Source organism: Oreochromis niloticus, linkage group LG6, assembly GCF_001858045.2.
Source record: "Oreochromis niloticus isolate F11D_XX linkage group LG6, O_niloticus_UMD_NMBU, whole genome shotgun sequence".
Taxonomy (NCBI): domain Eukaryota; kingdom Metazoa; phylum Chordata; class Actinopteri; order Cichliformes; family Cichlidae; genus Oreochromis; species Oreochromis niloticus.
The window spans coordinates 6,310,386-6,335,483 of record NC_031971.2 but is presented as its reverse complement, the minus strand read 5'-3'; the positions used below and the strand labels follow the sequence as shown (position 1 = coordinate 6,335,483).

General features: G+C 41.2%; 1 protein-coding gene across 6 annotated transcripts in view; it reads right to left on the bottom strand.

The window, feature by feature from the left end:
- Positions 1–658: 658 nt before the first annotated feature.
- The window catches only part of LOC102079796 (B-cell receptor CD22), a 43,798-nt gene continuing 19,358 nt past the window's right edge, over positions 659–25,098 (bottom strand). For 3 of the 6 annotated variants that reach the window (XM_025907920.1, XM_025907925.1, XM_025907928.1), the window contains 4 exons: positions 5,139–5,318; positions 2,372–2,468; positions 2,165–2,222; positions 659–2,016 (listed from right to left, as the gene is read on the bottom strand). In XM_025907920.1, coding sequence (XP_025763705.1) covers positions 1,921–2,016; positions 2,165–2,222; positions 2,372–2,468; positions 5,139–5,318 — 431 coding nt within the window. In that variant the 3' untranslated portion in view covers positions 659–1,920. Of the gene's footprint in view, positions 2,017–2,164; positions 2,223–2,371; positions 2,469–5,138; positions 5,319–25,098 lie in introns of those variants that run through there. The other 3 variants (XM_025907924.1, XR_003220426.1, XM_025907926.1) reach the window with 3 other exon arrangements.

Here is a 25,098-nt window from a genome sequence, read left to right as displayed (position 1 = left end):
AAATCATCACTGGGAACGTGTTCCTGGTTTTGATATGACTGTGACAATTTTTATTTTATTGCTATGTTATTGTTGTAATTGTAACATGTTTGTCTGAAACGGGTCTCTCTTGTAAATGACTTATTGAGTCTTTATTGAGCTACCTGTATAAATAAAGGTTAAATAAAAAATAAAAAAGTAATTGAGTTAACTAATGAGGTTGCTTTGTCTGCTTTGGCCAATAGTGGTCACTGCATGACATGTGCATTACATGTGCAATGCATCATTTGTCATTTGTGTTTTGCTGACTTTTGAAGACTGGCATATCCTATTTAATACGTGTGTGGTTTTCTTGATCACCTTCTGCAAAGGAAGGATTATTAATAAAGCTTTTAGAAAACTTTGTTGGACTCCGCAGTTCTTCTTTACTCTTTCAATGTTGGGATAAATTCTCTTTCCACATTCGAGTGAATCCAGCAAGCATATAATTAAAAATGAATGGACAGGTCAGCAGAGTGTTTTGTTTTTGTTCTGCAGATCTACATGATTGAGTTTTGTGTGATACCTGTGATTCACTGGGCAGGTTTAAATACTCACCGCAATGATTTCTTATCTGCAGTGCCACGCTGAGACACAACACAGGGGGTCTTGGTGTATTATCCTCCACACCTACAGGTGGTGGTGTTGGTCTAAGTTTATTCTCCTCAGCAAGAGAAGTGAGTAGATTTGTATACAGTAGAGTGTAGGATATGCACAGCATCACAGTATGGCAGATTCAAGTAATAATGTAAGCTTCGAGAATTTTTTTTTTATATAACCAGGTTTTGTTGACTTTGGAGTACAATGCAGATGAATTATGTCCTTTTTCTTTTTGTAGACAGAAAAAGAGACAAGATGATATCATTGCTATTAATACACAGACAGGTTATAAGAAAATCAGAAAATGTCAAAAAGAATTTGTAATATTTCTATGTGAGATGCTTCTGAACTGAGGGCTGTGCTGCAACTGTTAAATTTAACAGCAGAGTACTCTTTGATGGGTGGCTGACCTCTCCTTTAGAGATACAGTGATGAATTTAGCTGTCTGAGAGAGGCTCAGAGTAGAGCCGCTGCTCCTCCACCGTGAAAGGAGGCAGTTTAGGTACTTTAGGCATCTGTACAAGGATGCCTCATGGGTCAGGTAAGGACAGAAGGACAGATGGATACACTGAAGGAGGTGGCCGGGAAGAGGAGAATGGTTTGGCAGAGGTCACGTGTTTCCGCTTGCTGTGGAGCTCCACAGTGGCTGCAGCCAGGTGCTCTTGGGGAAGAGGGAGGTCCGTGTGTCCTTTAGCTCTTCCTAATCAAGGCTCATGCAGGATAGAAACATTTGTGTTGGCTACTTGACATATAATAAAATGTATTTACATTAATACCAAAGACAGATCACAAAGAATTTCTCAGTCAGCTCATCCCTTTACATAATTATTCTTGGGAATGAAAACACCAGCAGTATACATCAGAAGTATTTATCTGAATGATAAAATAAAGCAGGAATCAACACGTGTTCAAATTTTACCACCAAGCAGTGTGGAAACTGCTGAGTTTAAAGTAACGTCCAGTTCTTTAAAACAGTTACAGTGCTTCACACCAAAATTAGTTCACAATATTAAACCAGTTCATTAAATCAAAAATTTAAATGAAAAAGTTTTAGGAAGTTTCAGAAATAAAGCTGCTGTTTAAGTTTAGCCTCATCGATGAATACTGCATTTGATCCTCACTTAGCCAGCCAAACAGCACAGTCCATGAAAACATCCTCCACGGTCTCTGCCTCCTGTGCTTCTTCAGGTTTTGTATTGCTTTCTCTTTCTGTCATCATTCTAACGTCTGATTAAACACCATCTAAACAACACGAGTTTGAGTCTGTTTCTTTTATACACGAGTCTCTAACATGACTGGACTTCACAGCAGCTCTTCCTGCTCTTCAGTGTCGTCTGACTGTGCTGCAGTGACGCCCTGTGAGTCTGAGACGTTCTCACAATCAGCATGAGTGTTTACCTGATGGAGAGAGATGTGAACCTCACATTATCCTACCTAATTTTATTTACGTTTATTTTTGGATCACTTATTTTTCCATTCTAGTGCAGTATAAACTGTTTTATCATACATCTATCATAACATATGTTGTATCAGTAGAACCTCTTACTTTGATGACATTTACAGATTCATTTGGTCCAGTTTCTAAGGCCACATGTGTCTTCTTCCTGGATTTAATCCAACAAAAACAAAATGGTATTAAATTAAAAAGAATTCATGACTTTAAAATTGAAGTTTTTAAAATTTACATAAAAGAGCAATGATGTCACTGTTGTTAGTGTTTTTTCTTTGTTCTTTTTTTTAAAAACTGTGTTACCTCATCCACAGACCCAACACGAACAGAGCAATCGGCATCAGGACCACCAGAGTCAATCTGACGATATTCAATATCATTACAGATTCTATTATAAATTCTGAAAATCACAATCAAAATCACACTTAGTTGAAAGATTAGATTCATAAGGTGATGCTATTTGTCATTTAGTATCATCAGCAACTGCTGTCACTGAGTTTACTCTCTTAACACAGCTGCAGAAAGTGTAAACATATATACACTGCCAGTCAAAAGTTTGGACACACCTTTTCATTTAATGGATTTTTTATTACTATTATTTTCATGACTTCTTGATGCATGCTCAATCATCCAGGAAAGTAAATCTCCAAAAGTTGAATCTGTTCATCTGGACGTAGCGTTTTGTGGGAGAAACATTTCGTCACTCATCCAAGTGACTTCTTCAGTCTCAGCTGACTGCAGGTTTCCCCAAACCTTATAAACAGTACATTTGCATAATGACTGAAAGGAACTGAAGGAACAATGGGCTGGGAGGTCAGTTCCTTAATCTTAATTATGTAAATTCTCATGACCATTGATCAACAACCACTGACCAAAACCCACTGATCAATGGCCATGAGTACCATTCACAGAGAGGTGGGGAATGGCTGCAATCACAGCACTGTAAGATGGCGAAAGATGTACCCTTAGGCCACCTCCTCGATTCAGAGATGGTCTTTCCCTTTTCACGTAAATGGCCTCCTTGACTCTGCGCTCAAACCACCGTTCCTCCCTGTACCTCTGTCTCTCTTCCACAGCATGTCTTTATCCTGTTTTCCTTCTCTCACCCCAACTGGTCGCAGCAGATGGCCCCGCCCCTCCCTGAGCCTGGTTCTGCCGGAGGTTTCTTCCTGTTAAAAGGGAGTTTTTCCTTCCCACTGTCGCCAAAGTGCTTGCTCATAGGCGGTCATATGATTGTTGGGTTTTTCTCTGTATCTATGAAGCGCCTTGAGGCGACTTTTGTTGTGATTTGGCGCTATATAAATAAAATTGAATTGAATTGTACAGGATGTGTACATCCTCATCCTTGAAAGAGTGTCCACTGGCCTGTAGGTGTAAATAAACTGCAGAGTCCTGGCCTGACGAGGCAGCCCTTCTGTGTTGTGCCATCTGCTCTGCCAGAGGTTGTTTGGTTTCCCCGATGTATAAATCCTGGCAATCCTCCTGGCACTTAACAGCGTACACTATGTTACTCTGTTTGTGTCGGGGGACCCGATCCTTGGGGTGGACCAATTTTTTGGCGCAGCGTGTTTTGGGGTTTAAAAGCCACAGAGACCCGGTGTTTAGAAAAAATGCGTCTCAACTGCTCCGATACTCCTGACACATATGGGATCACTACAGGTTTTCGCTCCTTTCAGGAGAGAAGGACAACTGCTGCCCAAGTGAAAAAGTCTATTTACACCTACAGGCCAGTGGACACTCTTTCAATGATGAGGATGTACACATCCTGGACAGGGAAGAACGCTGGTTTGAGCGCGGAGTCAAGGAGGCCATTTACGTGAAAAGGGAAAGACCATCTCTGAATCGAGGAGGGGGCCTAAGGGTACATCTTTCGCCATCTTACAATGCTGTGATTGCAGCCATTCCCCAACTCTCTGTGAATGGTGTCATGGCCATTGATCAGTGGTTGTTGATCAATGGTCATGAGAATTTGCATAATTAAGATTAAGGAACTGACCTCCCAGCCCATTGTTCCTCAGTGGGCTGGTTTCAGTCATTATGCAAATATACTGTTTAGAAGATTGGTGAAACCTGCAGTCAGCTGAGACTGAAGAAGTCACTTGGATGAGTGATGAAACGTTTCTCCCACAAAACGCTACATCCAGATGAACAGAATCAACTTTTTGATATTTTCATGACTATTTACATTGGAGATTCTCACTGAATGCATCAAAAGTATGAATGAACACACGTGGAACTATGTAGTAAACAAAAAGTGTGAAATAACTCAAAACATTTTAGAAGATTCTTCTTTGCTTTGATTACTGCTTCGCACACTCTTGGCATTCTCTCGATGAGCTTCATGAGGTCGTCACCTGAAATGGTTTTTAAACAGTCTTGCAGGAGTTCCCAGAGATGCTGAGTACTTGTTGGCTTTTTTGCCTCCACTCTGTGGTCCATCTCATCCCAAACCATCTCAAATGAGTCTAAGTCAGGTGACTGTGGAGGCCAGGCCATCTGGCACAGCACTCCATCACTCTCTTCTTGGTCAAATAGTCTGGAAGTGTGTTTTGGGTCGTTGTGCTGTTGAAAAATAAATGATTGTTTAACCTCCAGGGCCGCTGTCCTGCAGGTTTTAGATCCATCCTTGATCCAACACAGCTGATTTAAATGGCTAAATTACCTCCTCAACATGTCTTGTAGTTCTCCAGAGCCCTGGTAATGAACTAATCATTTGATTCAGGTATGTTGACCCAGGGTGAGATCTAAAACCTGCAGGACACCGGCCCTTGAGGCCTGGAGTTCCCCACCCCTGGTCTAACTAAACACAGACCAGATGGGCTATCAACAAAGCAAAGCGTGGCTACTTTCAGGAATCTAAAATACAAAACATATTTAGAATTGTTTATCTTTTTTCTTTTCTACATAATTCCATATATCTTGCGTCATATATTTGATATCTTCAGTTTGTATATACAATGTAGAAAGTAGTAAAAATAAAGAAAAAACATTAAATGAGAAGGTGTGTCCAAACTTTTGACTGGTAGTGTATGTCAGATTGTTCTGGGCTTCACAGTAATAAAACTCCCACTTTTTTCATGTTGGACATCAGTGATGGTGAAGTTCTGTCCTGATGTTTTTTCTGAGTCTTCATCCTCCTTGTACCAGGTGTAATTATCTATTGGGATAGCATTACTGCTATAGGTCACTGAACTACCCTCCACTATTTCACCAGAGAGACTCACTGACACAGAGGTTAGGTTTGGAGCATCTAGAACAGAGAATGTTAACATTAGATGATCACATTTGACATTTGATCATAACACACTGTCTATTTTTCATAGTATCATGCTCCCTTTAACCTCACTGGTCTGACCTGCCATGTCTACCTATCCCTTCACCCTGTGTGTGTGTGTGTGTGTGTGTGTGTGTGTGTGTGTGTGTGTGTGTGTGTGTACTGGTGTTCATTCTTTGTGCAGTGTCAGACTTGCTGCTTCTTGGCTTCACACACACCTGCCTTCCATGATCTTCTCAAGGGCCAATATATAAAAGTGATGAGTTTCAGTTGACGCTTGTAACATTGAATGAAAAATGGAAACCATCTGAGTCCTGCTTTTTGCCTATAGTAGGAAACCTGACACAGACTTTTATCCTTATTGTTCAAATTATCTCTATTTCTTATCTAAAGTTATGGTCAACACATTTCCCTCAGTATCTTTTCAGTCTGTCACACCCTCAGTTGTGGGGACTGACAAGCTTTTAATTACTGCTCAGATCTGTTATCCTCATTATATTAAGTTCATGCTTCTTGTCCATGGACAGACCTTTGTAGAAGAACAGCAGTTGTACACCTGCTCTTCACAATTCAAACATCTCTGCTTATTAAACTGGTAATCAAATCCTCTATGGTAAAAAAGGAAGGATTACATTTGTAATCCAAAAAATTAACCACCATGGTTAAAGGCTGTTGTTAAAGTTGTTTTTTATGCATGGGGAAAGGAATACAATGATTAGTCAACTCATCTTCCCCTACCTCTTCTCTACAGTAATCATGCTTTACAATGATGTCACCGTATTTCCTTAAGTAGATATTCCTCTTAAACTGTACACATATGTTATTCAGGGTACTGCTGTCATTCATTAAATTATATACTTTCATCACCACATGGCAGTCCACAGGTGGGAAATGATAGGAAATGATCTTTCATGTTCTCTTATCAGGATCAAACAACTCTTCAGCACAAAGACTGTTATTTTGGACTTTGATTACCTGCCTCTGATTCATGTTAATATCTAATATTTTGGTTAACAAAAAAGCTAAAAATAAAAAAATTATTCACCATGTTTATCACAGTAAAGTAAACTTACACACAGGATCTGAGCGATAATCTTCGTGTCCTTTGAAAGCACAGGAGATGACGTCTCCAGGATTGAACAGATCTTGATAAGAACTTTGTTCAACCATAAACTGATTGTTTTTGAACCAGACAAAAGAAAGACGACCAGCTGGACTGCAGCTGCTTTCACACTTCAGCTCTGCCTCAGTCTGAGACTCATGGACTGATATTATTCTGCTCACCTTCACCTGTAGAACTGTGTGAAATACCAAAAATAGTCACATTATTAACTTAATGACTTCACTGAATGAAATATTCAGTGTGTGTTGATCAGTACCTGTGACAGTCAGAGTTGTTCCAGGTAAACTACTCTTCCATTCAAATCTTTGTGTTTTGAATTTGAAGTGATACTCGGCTGAATCACTCTCTGTCAGGTCTCTGATTCTCAGAGTGGAGCGTCCTCTCTCTGTTTCAATCACCTCAACACGACCTGCATACTGGGAGTCTTCTCTGAGGTCCTCAGATCCACGACCAGAACGGAACCAGGATGTTGATTGGATTGGACTTTCATAGCTGTTGTAAGTAGAAGAAATGTCCACTGATGAGCCTTTGACTGCACAGATTCTTCTTTTACTGTAATTCACTCTGTTGCACCGTTCACCATTGATGCCTGAAAAATTATAATTAAAAGAAATTTTAAAACCAAGTTTATTGACAGAACATGACATTAATTATCACCCAGATTAAGTTTTCATTCAGGTAAAACCTCAAAGTGAACTCACAAACTAACGGAGAGTGAAAATCCTCAAATCCTTTTAAAGCACATGAGTAGCTGTTTGAAGTGTCATATGGCGCTTCATAAGAAGAAGAGCTGGCTCCATTCACTTGTTGTCCATTTTTGTACCAGACATAAGATGAAACATAATGATTACACCTGGTGACACAATCCAACTTTCGTCCAGTGGACACTCTGACCTGAACATCTTGACCAGTGGACAAGAAACCATAAATAAGATGTCAGTCACTCTCACACTGAGGCAGACATTAGTAAAATTCGCAGAAGTGATAAAATTAATTAGAAACAAAGTATTAATTCTCTCCATCTTTAGACCCAAAACCATTCAAACTATTATTAAAAGGTACGGTAGAGCATGCAAATAAAAATTGATTAAATATCCATCAGTGTGTGTTGATCAGTACCTGTGACAATCAGAGTTGTTCCAGGTAAACTACTCCCCCATTCAAAGCTTTGTGTGTTGAATTTGAAGTGATACTGGGCTGAATCACTCTCTGTCAGGTCTCTGATTCTCAGAGTGGAGCGTCCTCTCTCTGTTTCAATCAGCTCAACACGACCTGCATACTGGGAGTCTTCTCTGAGGTCCTCAGATCCACGACCAGAACAGAACCAGGATGTTGATTGGATTAGACTTTCATAGCTGTTGTAAGTAGAAGAAATGTCCACTGATGAGCCTTTGAATGCACAGATGCTTCTGTTACTGTAATTCACTCTGTTGCATGAAACACCTCGGACACCTGAAACATAAAATGATTTTTAAGTCAGATTAATGTAAGTAATCACAGTGAGTTTGACTGGTTTTATTCAGATGTATGTAGTGACTCTACAAGATGGTTTTATGTTACTGAAATAAACTCACACACTGAAGGAGAGGTTGAAGCTTCATGACCTCTTACAGCACAGGAGTAGCTATCTGAAGGATTCAGATAGTCTGAATACCAGTACTGGCCTGACTGAGTAGAAATTTTCTGTCCATTTTTGTACCAGATGTAGGAGGGACGATCATGTAGTCGACAACTGCTCTGACAAGTCAGTGTTGCCCAGTCAGGATATGATGATGTGTCCACGTGTACCTGAAGAGCTGATTATGTGAAGAAATAAAATCAGAGCAGAAACTTAGACATCTATTATCCATATGCAAACACACAGAGTTATGTTCATAACAAGTTTTGACTGATGTGTAAATAAAAATGTTACCTGTGACAGTCAGAGTGACTCCAGGTAAACCAGTAAAATGTTTCTGGTCTGTTTCAAACCTGAACTTGTACACAGCTGAGTCGCTCTCTCTCAGGTCTCTGATTGTCAGAGTGCATCTCTTCCACTGAGAACTGTACGACACTCGACCTGCATACACTGGGTCTGTTTTCAGATCTTCAGGGTTATAATTGTTCTCGTTAGTGAACCAAACTCTTTTTAACACATTTACTCTTGAGGGGTATTTGAAGGAGCAGCCTATGACCACTGTTGATCCTTTTACAGCACAGATCTGAGTAGAAGTGTAAGTCACTCCATAATCATTCTGACTCTGTACCACTGTAACACAGAACACATCAGAACACAGTCAGACTCATTACAACAACAATAAACAGTTTTATTTGTAGTTGAACTATATGCAGAGATAAATTCTGATTCTGACATTCGGATTTAGACCCAGCACACTTCATCATAATAGAAAGAATGAAGTTGTGCTTCATTTCTGTTTTACAAAATATTTAACAACTGTTGTTCTCAGCCAAATGTCTGAAATGTCTGTCTTAAGAACATTAATAGATAAAGACCAGCTTTACACATATTAAATTATTATAGAAATTGTCTAGTTAGGACCTAGCTATTTATATCTATCGATAGATGTAGATATAGATGATATAGATATATAGTGAGAGATGTACTGGGTCTACAAAAATAAATCTCTTATGTATTGTAATTTTACATTAAAAAGTAATTCCTGCGGATACTGAATGTGTGAAAACCAGGTACACATAAACCTGTTAGAGAGAGATGGAAGAGGACCAATCCACTCGCTGCGGCACTTAAACTCATCGCTTCTCCTCTCGCTTCTTAAATCACATAAATATGACAAATACTGTTTCCCAGTTAGTCTTCATCAGTTGATGAGGATGTAGTCTTTGATGACAGTGTCTTCTGTGGTTGGAAAATATAAAAGAAATATTAGACTGTCTTCCTTCAGCTGGACATGGTCAACATGCATAAACAGATGAAAGCCTCTAAATTCCCACACTGAAATGAAGAAGTGGTTGTTATACAGTGGTTTACATGCAGAATGAACTTCTTAAAATACAAGTATGGAATATTTTTAATCACTCTTTAATCGTACAGTTCTGGGCCAGGTTATTACCAGGATCATAAATAGATTTTCCGTAACATACATTAAGCTTTAATGTAGGTTTTCTTTGCAAAGTGAGTGTGAAGCTCTCTTTTGAGAGGGCTGAGAGCAAATCTTAACACACAATGTCTCCTAGATAAAAACAACAGGTGACTCAGGTACTGGTGAACAAACCCGTTTTTGACCAGGTTAAGGATTAAACTTCAATGCACATATTAAATCTATTGTATGACTGCTTTCTTCTATTGCCCAGTATTTCTAAAATTAGAAACATCCTGTCTCAGAGTGACACTGAAAAACTGGTAAATGTGTTTATTACTTCTAGGCTGGACTACTGTAATTCATCCAAAAATGTCGTCCTAAAGATGTCCTAAAAACTCCCTGAAAAGCTTTTTCTGATATTGTCTTATCTCCATTTGCTCCGTGTTAAATTCAGAATGAGATTTAAAATCCTGCTCCTCACATACAATAATAACAATAATGAATAATCAGGCCCAATTTTTCCTGCTGTGACTTGGCCTCAGGATGTCTACAGGCAAGAATCAAGCAAGTAAATAAATGCATCAGCGGTCATGTGCTCAGCACTAAAGGAGTTGCTGCAGTTGTAACACAGTTTCAAGTGATTAAGGTGTGCGTGAATGAACCTGTAAGCGTTATTTCTTTCGGCAGTTAACTGGCATGATACTGGTTATAATTGTTTGTGCATGTTAAAATTATGCCTCAGTACTTTGATACCATGTTGGTAGAAATATTTAGCACTAAGTTTATAGCAGTGGCCATAATCTCCCGCCATGATTACATCCAGCGTTATTAGGAATAAAGGACTTTTCTATTGTTTAGTTTAACTGTCGATAGCTTGATAAGACGTGCGCTATTTATCCAATCTGTGGTCTACAGTGACCCCTTGTGGACATTGTGAGATATTGCTTGTGTTGAGTAGATGATGTGTTGTGATTGTTTTCCTAGTTATCTATGACTCTACTAACTGTAGAATTAAATCTTTTCCAGAAAACCATGCTCATAGTCACACATACTGTATACTAACAGGAATAAGTTCAAGTATGGCTGCACTGAATTTGGATTAAGCCTATCAAGCACTCTGATAAATAATTCTTCTGTGGAACTTAATCCAAGACAGTCAACCCAACTCCTGGACTGCTGCAGACTTTCTGACAGAAGACTTGTATACCCAGCATTCCAATATATATATTTTATAGTACCACAATCACTCCACTAGAACACTTCACTCTCAGACTGCAGGCTTACTTGTGCTTTCTAGAGTATTTAGAAGTAGAATAGGAGGCAAAAGTGAATGACCCGGAATCCTCCTTAATGCTAAACTAGAATTAGGCTGCTGGGCACTTCTCATGATGCACTGAGTATTTCTCCTTCTCTCAGCCCTTGATTAATGGCCGGTTTCTTCCTGTTAAAAGGGAGTTTTTCCTTCCTACTGTTGCCAGAGTGCTGTCTGATTTTGGTGATTTCTCTCCATTATTTTAGGGTCTTATAATATTAAGTACCTTGAGACAACTGCTGGTAGCCCATCTCAGCCAAATTAATCTACAAACCAGCGCCTCCTCCTAACCATTAAATCAACAAATAATGCAAGAGAGAGAAAGCGAGAGAGATAGAGAGAGAAACACTCTTCTACTGCCTTTTGTCCCACAAACAGTTGTACATTACTGCCAACCTCTGGACAAACAGTCAGTATTTTTCACATAAGAGGAACCTAAATATCAGTCACTGAGCATCTGTACACTATTTTACATATACCCAAATAGGATACAGTGTGCCCAGACATGTGCACAGGGTGGTTTTGACATGTTTTTGAAAATGTATATGTGGCTCTGAAAAGAAATCTGACAATAGAACAGTAGGTGAACAAATTCACCCCTAATTACTTTCATATTAGCATGTTTATCAGTATCAGAGTGCACACGTCTGGCCTAAACACATATAGCCAAAGCCATATAAATGTGACCATACTATGTACATTACATTATATTCACGGCTTCATGTATAATAACATATCATACCTAACCATTTAAATGGCCTTTCTATTGAATGATTATACAATAGTGCACACTTTTACATCAACTGTGTAACAACACAATTTTTTTGTCTGCCTCTCTAACTAAGCTGGTGTCAGTGAAGAAGGACCCAAATCCAGACTCACTCAGACTCACGCGCATCTGGGAATCAAATAAGAACAAACTTTTATTGTAGGCAAGAAAGGAATGATTCAAAAGGCAGATGAAAACTAAATCCAAGAAAACAGAAAACATCCCAGGGATAACAACAGGAAACATCTGTGGGCAACAATATGATGTGGCAATAAATAGAACTGAAGTTATAAATTCACACAACGCAGAGGAAGTGAACACAGCGAGGGGAAGTAAAACTGAATGTCAAACGCAAACACTTAATGAGAACACAACACAGATACAAAGGCTAGACAAGACACATGTGGAAAACAGGACTATTAACTTTAAAACCTAAAGACAAAACTGAGAGTATAATCAGTCACCACTAATCCATGAAAATAATGAAAAATGTAAAACACTGGGGTCAAAATACTCAAGAGGCACAAGATCAAAGAAAGCCAATGATAAAACAATCAGCACCTACAACTAGAGAAAAAATAGTTTGGAAACACACATGAAAATCTAAACAATAAGCAAGGTCCAAAAACACTTCTCCTGCCCACTTTTTCTTAAAGGGAAAGAAGTTAGAAATAGGAGATAAGACGGGAAGTACTTCTGGAAAGCAGCCCCAGTCTATCTCCTTGTCCTCTGATCAGTGTCTCTGTTGGAAGTCAGTTGTTTCTGTCTGAGCTCTATACTACGAAGGAGGTTCAGTGTACTCAGGATATGTTTCCGTCATTTAGATTCACTTACCCTAACATTGGCGAATGGGATATACTGTCACATGAAGCTGGTTCTCAACTGGCTAAGTTATCTGAGGGTTTCCCCTGTGCGTTCACATGACCAATGCCAAAGGGGCGTTTCACAGATCATATGGCTCTTCTTCCACAGAAAATGATCCCTGTGAGTGCCACCTACTCCAGAGATGTTAGCAAATAAAAATCTCCAAAAATCATACAAAATATATCAGTAAAATCCAACACTGTTGTGAAAAAAACAAGATAAATCTGGTGATTTAGTGCAAACAATAAGCATTTTAATTCCAGATAATTGTTTTATCACTGAGAGCGCTCTCACTGCTCACTCAGAGCTGAAACTTTAAACTAGATCCATTTGCAACATTGAAGTTTACTCTCCTTACAGGAATCCTTGGTGTGTGTTGTGTTTCCAGCAGTGTAATACAGATTAATAATCAGATTAGAATGAAGTATGACAACATTTAGACATTTTCTAAATCACCAAATTAAAATGCAGATATTCTTGTAGAGATGTACTCCTCCAACAGACATTCTATATCACACGTAAAACATGCTTGACATGCAAACATGCAAAAAAATAAGTGGAAATTCTGCGTTTCCAGACGGTTTTACACTGAAACTAAAAACATTACATGCTTCCAGGAATTTTTTCTCAGTCCATTCTCTGCTCGCCGTACACCCTTCACATGACACTTTACATCAACCCTATTTTCCCATACTGTCAAACTGAATTCTGTCATTAAACATTTTCCTATCCATCATCTGTCAGCCAGTCAGCCTTTGTTCCATATGCTTTAAATCAGCAGTCTCCAACCCCCGGGCCACGGACCGGTACCGGGCTGCGAGAGTTGAGACTTGGGTGTGAAATTTATGGTTTTTAGGGTTATTTTTATTTTTATGTGTGCCTATGACAAGAGGCACACATATTACTATTCCTCGGATTTATTATTCTTATTATTATGTGTGCCTATGACAAGAGGCACACATATTACTATTCCTCGGATTTATTATTCTTATTATGTGTGCCTATGCCAAGAGGCACACATATTACTATTCCTCGGATTTATTATTCTTATTATTATTATTATTATTATTATTTTCCTTTTTCCGCCTAAAATTTTGCAGTGTATCTCGACCCGCAGTTTTGAGACAAGCTTCATATATGTTACCTCATTTTGTGCGGCTGGATCTGGAATGGTGTGCTATGACTTTTGGTGTTTATGAATATTATAGTTTTTTAAATATTAATATTTTAGTGAAAATTTTCCCGCGCTCCTCTGCGAAACAGTTTTGAGAATAGGGGTACATATGTTACATCATTTTGTGCGGCTGGAGCTGGGCTAGTATGGTGTGACTTTTGGTGTTTATAACTTTTATAGTTTTTGAAATATTTAGATTTTAGTGCAAATTTAGGCCAATTTCTAGGCTCCTGAGAAAGATTCTGCTTTTGGCACCATAGAAACAGACTTCATTTGTGGTGTCTTGGCTCTCTCTAGTGGTATACCGGGAGTAGTACGGCCTAAAGGGTGCCATGCTTGGTGAAAACTACATATCCCACAATTCATAGCATGCCTCTACCGAGTCAAACAATGGCGGACACCACTTCGTTTTATATGTCTTTTATTCGTGTTTCTAGGTCACAAAATACACTTTTAAGATATTTTCAGGCGAGAATGTAGGTGTGTAAACTTCAAATATCTGCTCGTTTTATCAAGACATCCCATATTAGCGACAATTCTCTTAAGTGTTGCTGATAGCCGGCTAGCTAGCTAGCGCCGCTAGCTTAGCTAGCTAGCGCCCCTTCGTGAAAAACCACCCAGGCTTGGCTGATAGTGAGGTGGCTAAAATTTGTTTAATCGCCCGATCGCTCGGCAAGGGGTCTGTGTCTTAGCTGGACTTATTTTTCGTTTATATGGGCCGATGATGCTGGTCGATGTGGAAAAAATAACTGAGTTGTTTGGTGGTGGAGCTACAACAGGGGGCAGCTATCCACCGGTGTGTGACAGAAAGGACATGCCGCGAACGAGACATACAAGGCGGTGAGGCTACCGCGGATCGACCGCTGTTTGCTAACGCGGAGGTCAATCGTGGATGAGGAAAAGCGAAGGCAGGAGCGTGAGGTGAACTGAATTTCAGGTAAGAAGTTATGACCTGCACTCTATTTGGGTCAGATATAAACCGAGTTTAGGTGTAGTTTATTTAGCAACAGTTCTCTTACGTGTTGCTGATAGCTGGCTGGCTAGCTAGCTAGCGCCGCTAGCTTAGCGCCGCTAGCTTAGCGCGGCTAGCGACCCTTCGTGAAAAACCACCCAGGCTTGGCTGATAGTGAGGTGGCTAAAGTTTGTTTAATCGCCCGATCGCTCGGCAAGGGTCTGTGTCTTAGCTGGACTTATTTTTCGTTTATATGGGCCGATGATGCTGGTCGATGTGGAAAAAATAACTGAGTTGTTTGGTGGTAGAGCTACAACAGAGGGCAGCTATCCACCGGTGTGTGACAGAAAGGACATGCCGCGAACGAGACATACAAGGCGGTGAGGCTACCGCAGATCGACCGGTGTTTGCTAACGCGGAGGTCAATCGTGGATCAGGGAAAGCGAAGGCAGGAGCGTGAGGTGAACTGAATTTCAGGTAAGAAGTTATGACCTGCACTCTATTTGGGTCAGATATAAACCGAGTTTAGGTGTAGTTTATTTTCGTTGTGCTGACTTTTTCAATCACTTACAATAACTCGTACTGCGTGCTAGCTAGCACTACGGAGTTTGTATACAGCTGTGTGCGGGCTAACTTACCGATGTTACCGATGTTGAACTTTATGACAGCCTCCCCTGTCATTCTCTCGCCTGTTGAAACTTCAGTCATGAAACTGATCAATGATCGGCTTTTCTCTCTTGTTTGTTTATCGCGCTAAACAACAGCAGCACGTTTAAGCTTGATCAGCTGTTGTTAGAATTCTTTTGATTTTAATTTCTAGTATCAGCTGATGTTTGCTGGAGCATGAAGATGAAATCAGGAGATGTCCTTACTGAATCATCAGAGCTGAACTGGTGATGGAGAAACAGGTTTACCCTTAGGTGACATGAATGAGTTGAAGGGAAGTTATGAACTGTTTCTGACAGACAAATATACACCAAGCTCCTTTTTTTGTGTAGCTGACAGCTGGTAACTGTGCAGGGGCGGATCTAGCAAAGCTTTTGCCAGGGGGCCAGGTAGGGCATTAACAGAGAAAGGTGGACACAAAGATATACTTTTCTTTCTTACTCTCATATAAAATATTTAGCTTTTATTAAATAGTTATCTGAATCTTACAACCAAAGTTTGTATAATAATACACAAGATTGGCTGTAGACCATTGTTCATCATTCAGAACACTGTGTAAAAATAACAAAAAACAAAAAGTGAATGCAAAAGTGCATAAATATTTATTTTACGTGTTTGATGTGTGTGGCGGGGCATGGTCTGCAGTGCCGCTGCAGGGGAGGTGGACCCACCTGAGCGGCACCTGCAATCACGCCTCTCGGGCGTAGTCTGTGCTCTCTCGGCTGTTTTTGGGTGTGTGTCGGGCTGTGAGTTGAAAAGCTACAGCCGGCTGTTTGGGTACACCAACCATGTGTGAAAAGTGGTCCATAACGTAATGCTTCAAAGCGTGTTCATGCAAACATTGTCGGATCTGCCGTGGTACAATGGGACTTCTGCTCATGAACCTGTGTGCACAGCGTCTGCAAATCGGCGCTGTACGAAGTAACTTCATCTTTACACAAAACTGTAAGCTGTTATCTGTGAAGCGTGAGCGGTGTTTGTTTTTACCATAGTTCATGGTGGAGAATGGCTGCTCTTCTGAGTTTTGCTCTCTGTAGCTGTATGAATGGCAAACTACACTGAATAGCAGCGGCATAGGCACACATAAAATTTCTTCTGAAATTTTCGCTTTCTAGTTATTATTATTATTATTATTTTCCTTTTTCCGCCTGAAATTTTGCAGTGTATCTCGACCCGCAGTTTTGAGACAAGCTTCATATATGTTACCTCATTTTGTGCGGCTGGATCTGGAATGGTGTGCTATGACTTTTGGTGTTTATGAATATTATAGTTTTTTAAATATTAATATTTTAGTGAAAATTTTCCCGCGCTCCTCTGCCAAACAGTTTTGACAATAGGGGTACATATGTTACATCATTTTGTGCGGCTGGAGCTGGGCTAGTATGGTGTGACTTTTGGTGTTTATAACTTTTATAGTTTTTGAAATATTTAGATTTTAGTGCAAATTTAGGCCAATTTCTAGGCTCCTGAGAAAGATTCTGCTTTTGGCACCATAGAAACAGACTTCATTTGTGGTGTGTTGGCTCTCTCTAGTGGTATACCGGGAGTAGTACGGCCTAAAGGGTGCCATGCTTGGTGAAAACTACATATCCCACAATTCATAGCATGCCTCTACCGAGTCAAACAATGGCGGACACCACTTCGTTTTATATGTCTTTTATTCGTGTTTCTAGGTCACAAAATACACTTTTAAGATATTTTCAGGCGAGAATGTAGGTGTGTAAACTTCAAATATCTGCTCGTTTTATCAAGACATCCCATATTAGCGACAATTCTCTTAAGTGTTGCTGATAGCCGGCTAGCTTAGCTAGCGCCGCTAGCTTAGCTAGCTAGCGCCCCTTCGTGAAAAACCACCCAGGCTTGGCTGATAGTGAGGTGGCTAAAATTTGTTTAATCGCCCGATCGCTCGGCAAGGGTCTGTGTCTTAGCTGGACTTATTTTTCGTTTATATGGGCCGATGATGCTGGTCGATGTGGAAAAAATAACTGAGTTGTTTGGTGGTGGAGCTACAACAGAGGGCAGCTATCCACCGGTGTGTGACAGAAAGGACATGCCGCGAACGAGACATACAAGGCGGTGAGGCTACCGCGGATCGACCGCTGTTTGCTAACGCGGAGGTCAATCGTGGATGAGGAAAAGCGAAGGCAGGAGCGTGAGGTGAACTGAATTTCAGGTAAGAAGTTATGACCTGCACTCTATTTGGGTCAGATATAAACCGAGTTTAGGTGTAGTTTATTTAGCAACAGTTCTCTTACGTGTTGCTGATAGCTGGCTGGCTAGCTAGCTAGCGCCGCTAGCTTAGCGCCGCTAGCTTAGCGCGGCTAGCGACCCTTCGTGAAAAACCACCCAGGCTTGGCTGATAGTGAGGTGGCTAAAATTTGTTTAATCGCCCGATCGCTCGGCAAGGGTCTGTGTCTTAGCTGGACTTATTTTTCGTTTATATGGGCCGATGATGCTGGTCGATGTGGAAAAAATAACTGAGTTGTTTGGTGGTGGAGCTACAACAGAGGGCAGCTATCCACCGGTGTGTGACAGAAAGGACATGCCGCGAACGAGACATACAAGGCGGTGAGGCTACCGCCGATCGACCGGTGTTTGCTAACGCGGAGGTCAATCGTGGATCAGGGAAAGCGAAGGCAGGAGCGTGAGTTGAACTGAATTTCAGGTAAGAAGTTATGACCTGCACTCTATTTGGGTCAGATATAAACCGAGTTTAGGTGTAGTTTATTTTCGTTGTGCTGACTTTTTCAATCACTTACAATAACTCGTACTGCGTGCTAGCTAGCACTACGGAGTTTGTATACAGCTGTGTGCGCGCTAAGTTACCGATGTTACCGATGTTGAACTTTATGACAGCCTCCCCTGTCATTCTCTCGCCTGTTGAAACTTCAGTCATGAAACTGATCAATGATCGGCTTTTCTCTCTTGTTTGTTTATCGCGCTAAACAACAGCAGCACGTTTAAGCTTGATCAGCTGTTGTTAGAATTCTTTTAATTTTAATTTCTAGTATCAGCTGATGTTTGCTGGAGCATGAAGATGAAATCAGGAGATGTCCTTACTGAATCATCAGAGCTGAACTGGTGATGGAGAAACAGGTTTACCCTTAGGTGACATGAATGAGTTGAAGGGAAGTTATGAACTGTTTCTGACAGACAAATATACACCAAGCTCCTTTTTTTGTGTAGCTGACAGCTGGTAACTGTGCAGGGGCGGATCTAGCAAAGCTTTTGCCAGGGGGCCAGGTAGGGCATTAACAGAGAAAGGTGGACACAAAGATATACTTTTCTTTCTTACTCTCATATAAAATATTTAGCTTTTATTAAATAGTTATCTGAATCTTACAACCAAAGTTTGTATAATAATACACAAGATTGGCTGTAGACCATTGTTCATCATTCAGAACACTGTGTAAAAATAACAAAAAACAAAAAGTGAATGCAAAAGTGCATAAATATTTATTTTACGTGTTTGATGTGTGTGGCGGGGCGTGGTCTGCAGTGCCGCTGCAGGGGAGGTGGACCCACCTGAGCGGCACCTGCAATCACGCCTCTCGGGCGTAGTCTGTGCTCTCTCGGCTGTTTTTGGGTGTGTGTCGGGCTGTGAGTTGAAAAGCTACAGCCGGCTGTTTGGGTACACCAACCATGTGTGAAAAGTGGTCCATAACGTAATGCTTCAAAGCGTGTTCATGCAAACATTGTCGGATCTGCCGTGGTACAATGGGACTTCTGCTCATGAACCTGTGTGCACAGCGTCTGCAAATCGGCGCTGTACGAAGTAACTTCATCTTTACACAAAACTGTAAGCTGTTATCTGTGAGGCGTGAGCGGTGTTTGTTTTTACCATAGTTCATGGTGGAGAATGGGTGCTCTTCTGAGTTTTGCTCTCTGTAGCCGTATGAATGGCAACTACAGTGATTAGCAGCGGCATAGGCACACATAAAATTTCTTCTGAAATTTTCGCTTTCTAGTTATTATTATTATTCTCCAGTTTCCGCCTGAAATTTTGCAGCGAATCTCGCCCCGCAGTTTTGAGACAAGCTTCATATATGTTACCTCATTTTGTGCGGCCGGATCTGGAATGGTGTGCTATGACTTTTGGTCTTTGTGAATTTTATAGTTTTTTAAATATTAATATTTTAGTGAAAATTTTCCCGCGCTCCTCTGCCGAACAGTTTTGACATTAGGGTTACATATGTTAGATCATTTTGTGCGGCTGGAGCTGGACTATTATGTCATGACTTTTGGTGTTCATGACTTTTATAGTTTTTTAAATATTAATATTTTAGTGCAAATTTAGGCCAATTCATCTTTTGGCGCCAAATAAACAGACTTCATTTGTGGTGTGTTGGCTCTCTCTAGTGGTATGCCGGGAGTGGTACAGCCTGTGTACCCTTATTTGGATTACCGTAATGATGACAATTTCAACGGTGCGCACAGCGTCGCTGCTTTCAGGAGCCATTGGAATTTTTAAGGTTGCGCAAATCATTCAAAAGTTACGGTAATGCTTGGTGGAAAACTCAATATCCCACAATTCATAGCACGCCTCTACAGAGTGAACAATGGCGGCCACCACTTCGTTTTATATGTCTTTTATTCGTGTTTCTAGGTCACAAAATAAACTTTTAAGATATTTTCAGGCGAGAATGTAGGTGTGTAAACTTCAAATATCTGCTTGTTTTATCAAGACATCCCATATTTAGCGACAGTGCTCTGACGACGTCGGTCCTGCCTGACAGCTAGCCGGCTACCTAGCTAGCTGCCGCACTTGGCTGCAAATGGATAGCGAGGGGACTCTCTCTGTCGTTTCACCTCCCCGGTCTCTCGCAAATGCTCGCACAGAATCGGAGTTACAGCTGGATGTGGAAAAAATAACTGAGTTGTTTGGTGGTGCTATAACGCGGAGCTACAACAGTGGGCAGCTATCCACCGGTGTATGACAGAAAGGACATGCCGCGACCGCCGATCGACCGGTGTTTGCTAACGCGGAGGTCAATCGTGGATCAGGGAAAGCGAAGGCAGGAGCGTGAGGTGAACTGAATTTCAGGTAAGAAGTTATGACCTGCACTCTATTTGGGTCAGATATAAACCGAGTTTAGGTGTAGTTTATTTAGCAGCAGTTCTCTTATGTGTTGATGATAGCCGGCTAGCTAGCTAGCGCCGCTAGCATAGTTAGCTCGCACCGCTAGCGACCCTTCGTGAAAAAGCACCCAGGCTTGGCTTATATTGAGGCGGGTGAAACTCGTGTCAGCACCCGGTCGCTCGCCGACAGTATGTGTGTGACTTATTTATTTATTCATTTTAGTAACGGTATAAACAGTGAAAGGTGGTGGATTGGCCAGATGTAAACTTCAAATATCTGCTCGTGTTACCAAGACATCCCATATTAGCTCTGATGTTTTCGGTGCCTGCAAAGAGCTAGACAGGTAGCTAGCTAACCCGAGCTGGCTGTCTTTTTGACTCAGGGTCATAGCTGGACTTATTTTTCGTTTTTATGAGCCGATGAGGGGTTTTTTTAGTAACGGTACAAACAGTGAAAGGCGGTGGATTGTCCAGATGCTGGTCGATGTGGAAAAAATAACTGAGTTGTTTGGTAGTCGCTGACGCGGAGCTACAACCGAGGGCAGCTATCCACCGGTGTGTGTCAGAAAGAACATGCGGGGAACGAGGCGGCGAGGCGACCGCCGATCGACCGGTGGTAGATCGTGGATCAGGGAAACCGAAGGCAGGAGAAGCAGGCGGCTGCCGGTCGGAGCGTGAGGTGAACTGAATTTCAGGTAAGAAGTTATGACCTGCACTCTATTTGGGTCAGATATGCACCGAGTTTAGGTGTAGTTTATTTTCGTTGTGCTGACTTTTTACAATCAGTTATAATAACTCGTACTGCATGGTAGCTAGCATGATGGAGTTTCTATACAGCTGTGTGCGCGCTAAGTTACTGATGTTGAACTTTATGACAGCCTCCCCTGTCATTCTCTCGCCTGTTCAAACTTCAGTCATGAAACTGATCAATGATCGGCGTTTCTCTCTTGTTTGTTTATCGCGCTAAACAACAGCAGCACGTTTAAGCTTGATCAGCTGTTGTTAGAATTCATTTGATTTTAATTTCTAGTATCAGCTGATGTTTGCTGGAGCCACAGCTGTAGAAGCGGCTGGTCGAAACCAGGAGATGACCTTACTGAATCATCAGAGCTGAACTGGTGATGGAGAAACAGGTTTACCTTTTTTTTAGGTGACATGAATGAGTTGAAGGGAAGTTATGAACTGTTTCTGAGAGAAATAAACACCAAGCTCCTTTTTTTATTTAGCTGACAGCTGGTAACTGTGCAGGGGCGGATCTAGCAAAGCTTTTGCCAGGGGGCCAGGTAGGGCATTAACAGAGAAAGGTGGACACAAAGATATACTTTTCTTTCTTACTCTCATACAGGGAGTGCAGAATTATTAGGCAAGTTGTATTTTTGAGGAATAATTTTATTATTGAACAACAACCATGTTCTCAATGAACCCAAAAAACACATTAATATCAAAGCTGAATGTTTTCGGAAGTAGTTTTTAGTTTGTGTTTAGTTTTAGCTATTTTAGGGGGATATCTGTGTGTGCAGGTGACTATTACTGTGCATAATTATTAGGCAACTTAACAAAAACAAATATATACCCATTTCAATTATTTATTTTTACCAGTGAAACCAATATAACATCTCCACATTCACAAATATACATTTCTGACATTCAAAAACAAAACAAAAACAAATCAGCGACCAATATAGCCACCTTTCTTTGCAAGGACACTCAAAAGCCTGCCATCCATGGATTCTGTCAGTGTTTTGATCTGTTCACCATCAACATTGCGTGCAGCAGCAACCACAGCCTCCCAGACACTGTTCAGAGAGGTGTACTGTTTTCCCTCCTTGTAAATCTCACATTTGATGATGGACCACAGGTTCTCAATGGGGTTCAGATCAGGTGAACAAGGAGGCCATGTCATTAGTTTTTCTTCTTTTAAACCCTTTCTTGCCAGCCACGCTGTGGAGTACTTGGACGCGTGTGATGGAGCATTGTCCTGCATGAAAATCATGTTTTTCTTGAAGGATGCAGACTTCTTCCTGTACCACTGCTTGAAGAAGGTGTCTTCCAGAAACTTGCAGTAGGACTGGGAGTTGAGCTTGACGCCATCCTCAACCCGAAAAGGCCCCACAAGCTCACCTTTGATGATACCAGCCCAAACCAGTACTCCACCTCCACCTTGCTGGCGTCTGAGTGGGACTGGAGCTCTCTGCCCTTTACCAATCCAGCCACGGGCCCATCCATCTGGCCCATCAAGACTCACTCTCATTTCATCAGTCCATAAAACCTTAGAAAAATCAGTCTTGAGATATTTCTTGGCCCAGTCTTGACGTTTCAGCTTGTGTGTCTTGTTCAGTGGTGGTCGTCTTTCAGCCTTTCTTACCTTGGCCATGTCTCTGAGTATTGCACACCTTGTGCTTTTGGGCACTCCAGTGATGTTGCAGCTCTGAAATATGGCCAAACTGGTGGCAAGTGGCATCTTGGCAGCTGCACGCTTGACTTTTCTCAGTTCATGGGCAGTTATTTTGCGCCTTGGTTTTTCCACACGCTTCTTGCGACCCTGTTGACTATTTTGAATGAAACGCTTGATTGTTCGATGATCACGCTTCAGAAGCTTTGCAATTTTAAGACTGCTGCATCCCTCTGCAAGATATCTCACTATTTTTGACTTTTCTGAGCCTGTCAAGTCCTTCTTTTGACCCATTTTGCCAAAGGAAAGGAAGTTGCCTAATAATTATGCACACCTGATATAGGGTGTTGATGTCATTAGACCACACCCCTTCTCATTACAGAGATGCACATCACCTAATATGCTTAATTGGTAGTAGGCTTTCGAGCCTATACAGCTTGGAGTAAGACAACATGCATGAAGAGGATGATGTGGACAAAATACTCATTTGCCTAATAATTCTGCACTCCCTGTATAAAATATTTAGCTTTTATTAAATAGTTATCTGAATCTCACAACCAAAGTTTGTATAATAATACACAAGATTGGCTGTAGACCATTGTTCATCATTCAGAACACTGTGTAAAAATAACAAAAAACAAAAAGTCAATGCAAAAGTGCATAAATATTTATTTTACGTGTTTGATATGTGTGGCGGGGCGTGGTCTGCAGTGCCGCTGCAGGGGAGGTGGACCCACCTGAGGGGCATCTGCAGTCACACCTCTCGGGCGTAGTCTGTGCTCTCTCGGCTGTTTTTTGGGTGTGTGTCGGGCTGTGAGTTGAAAAGCTACAGCTGGCTGGGAGGGTACACCAACCATGTGTGAAAAGTGGTCCATAACGTACTGGTTCAAAGTGTGTTCGTGCAAACATTGTCGGGGTCTGCCGTGGTACAGAGGGACTTCTGCTTATGAACCTGTGTGCACAGCGTCTGCAAATCGGGGCTGTACAAAGTGACCTCATCTTTACCCAAAACTGTAAGCTGTCATCTGTGAGGCGCGAGCGGTGTTTGTTTTTACCATAATTCATGGTGGAGAATGGCTGCTCTTCTGAGTTTTGCTGTCTGTAGCCGTATGAATGGAAAACTACACAGATTAGCAGCGGCATAGGCACACATAAAATTTCTTCTGAAATTTTCGCTTTCTAGTTATTATTATTATTATTTTCCTTTTTCCGCCTGAAATTTTGCAGTGTATCTCGACCCGCAGTTTTGAGACAAGCTTCATATATGTTACCTCATTTTGTGCGGCTGGATCTGGAATGGTGTGCTATGACTTTTGGTGTTTATGAATATTATAGTTTTTTAAATATTAATATTTTAGTGAAAATTTTCCCGCGCTCCTCTGCCAAACAGTTTTGACAATAGGGGTACATATGTTACATCATTTTGTGCGGCTGGAGCTGGGCTAGTATGGTGTGACTTTTGGTGTTTATAACTTTTATAGTTTTTGAAATATTTAGATTTTAGTGCAAATTTAGGCCAATTTCTAGGCTCCTGAGAAAGATTCTGCTTTTGGCACCATAGAAACAGACTTCATTTGTGGTGTGTTGGCTCTCTCTAGTGGTATACCGGGAGTAGTACGGCCTAAAGGGTGCCATGCTTGGTGAAAACTACATATCCCACAATTCATAGCATGCCTCTACCGAGTCAAACAATGGCGGACACCACTTCGTTTTATATGTCTTTTATTCGTGTTTCTAGGTCACAAAATACACTTTTAAGATATTTTCAGGCGAGAATGTAGGTGTGTAAACTTCAAATATCTGCTCATTTTATCAAGACATCCCATATTAGCGACAATTCTCTTAAGTGTTGCTGATAGCCGGCTAGCTAGCTAGCGCCGCTAGCTTAGCTAGCTAGCGCCCCTTCGTGAAAAACCACCCAGGCTTGGCTGATAGTGAGGTGGCTAAAATTTGTTTAATCGCCCGATCGCTCGGCAAGGGTCTGTGTCTTAGGTGGACTTATTTTTCGTTTATATGGGCCGATGATGCTGGTCGATGTGGAAAAAATAACTGAGTTGTTTGGTGGTGGAGCTACAACAGAGGGCAGCTATCCACCGGTGTGTGACAGAAAGGACATGCCGCGAACGAGACATACAAGGCGGTGAGGTTACCGCGGATCGACCGCTGTTTGCTAACGCGGAGGTCAATCATGGATCAGGGAAAGCTAAGGCAGGAGCGTGAGGTGAACTGAATTTCAGGTAAGAAGTTATGACCTGCACTCTATTTGGGTCAGATATAAACCGAGTTTAGGTGTAGTTTATTTAGCAGCAGTTCTCTTATGTGTTGCTGATAGCCGGCTAGCTAGCTAGCGCCGCTAGCATAGTTAGCTCGCGCCGCTAGCAACC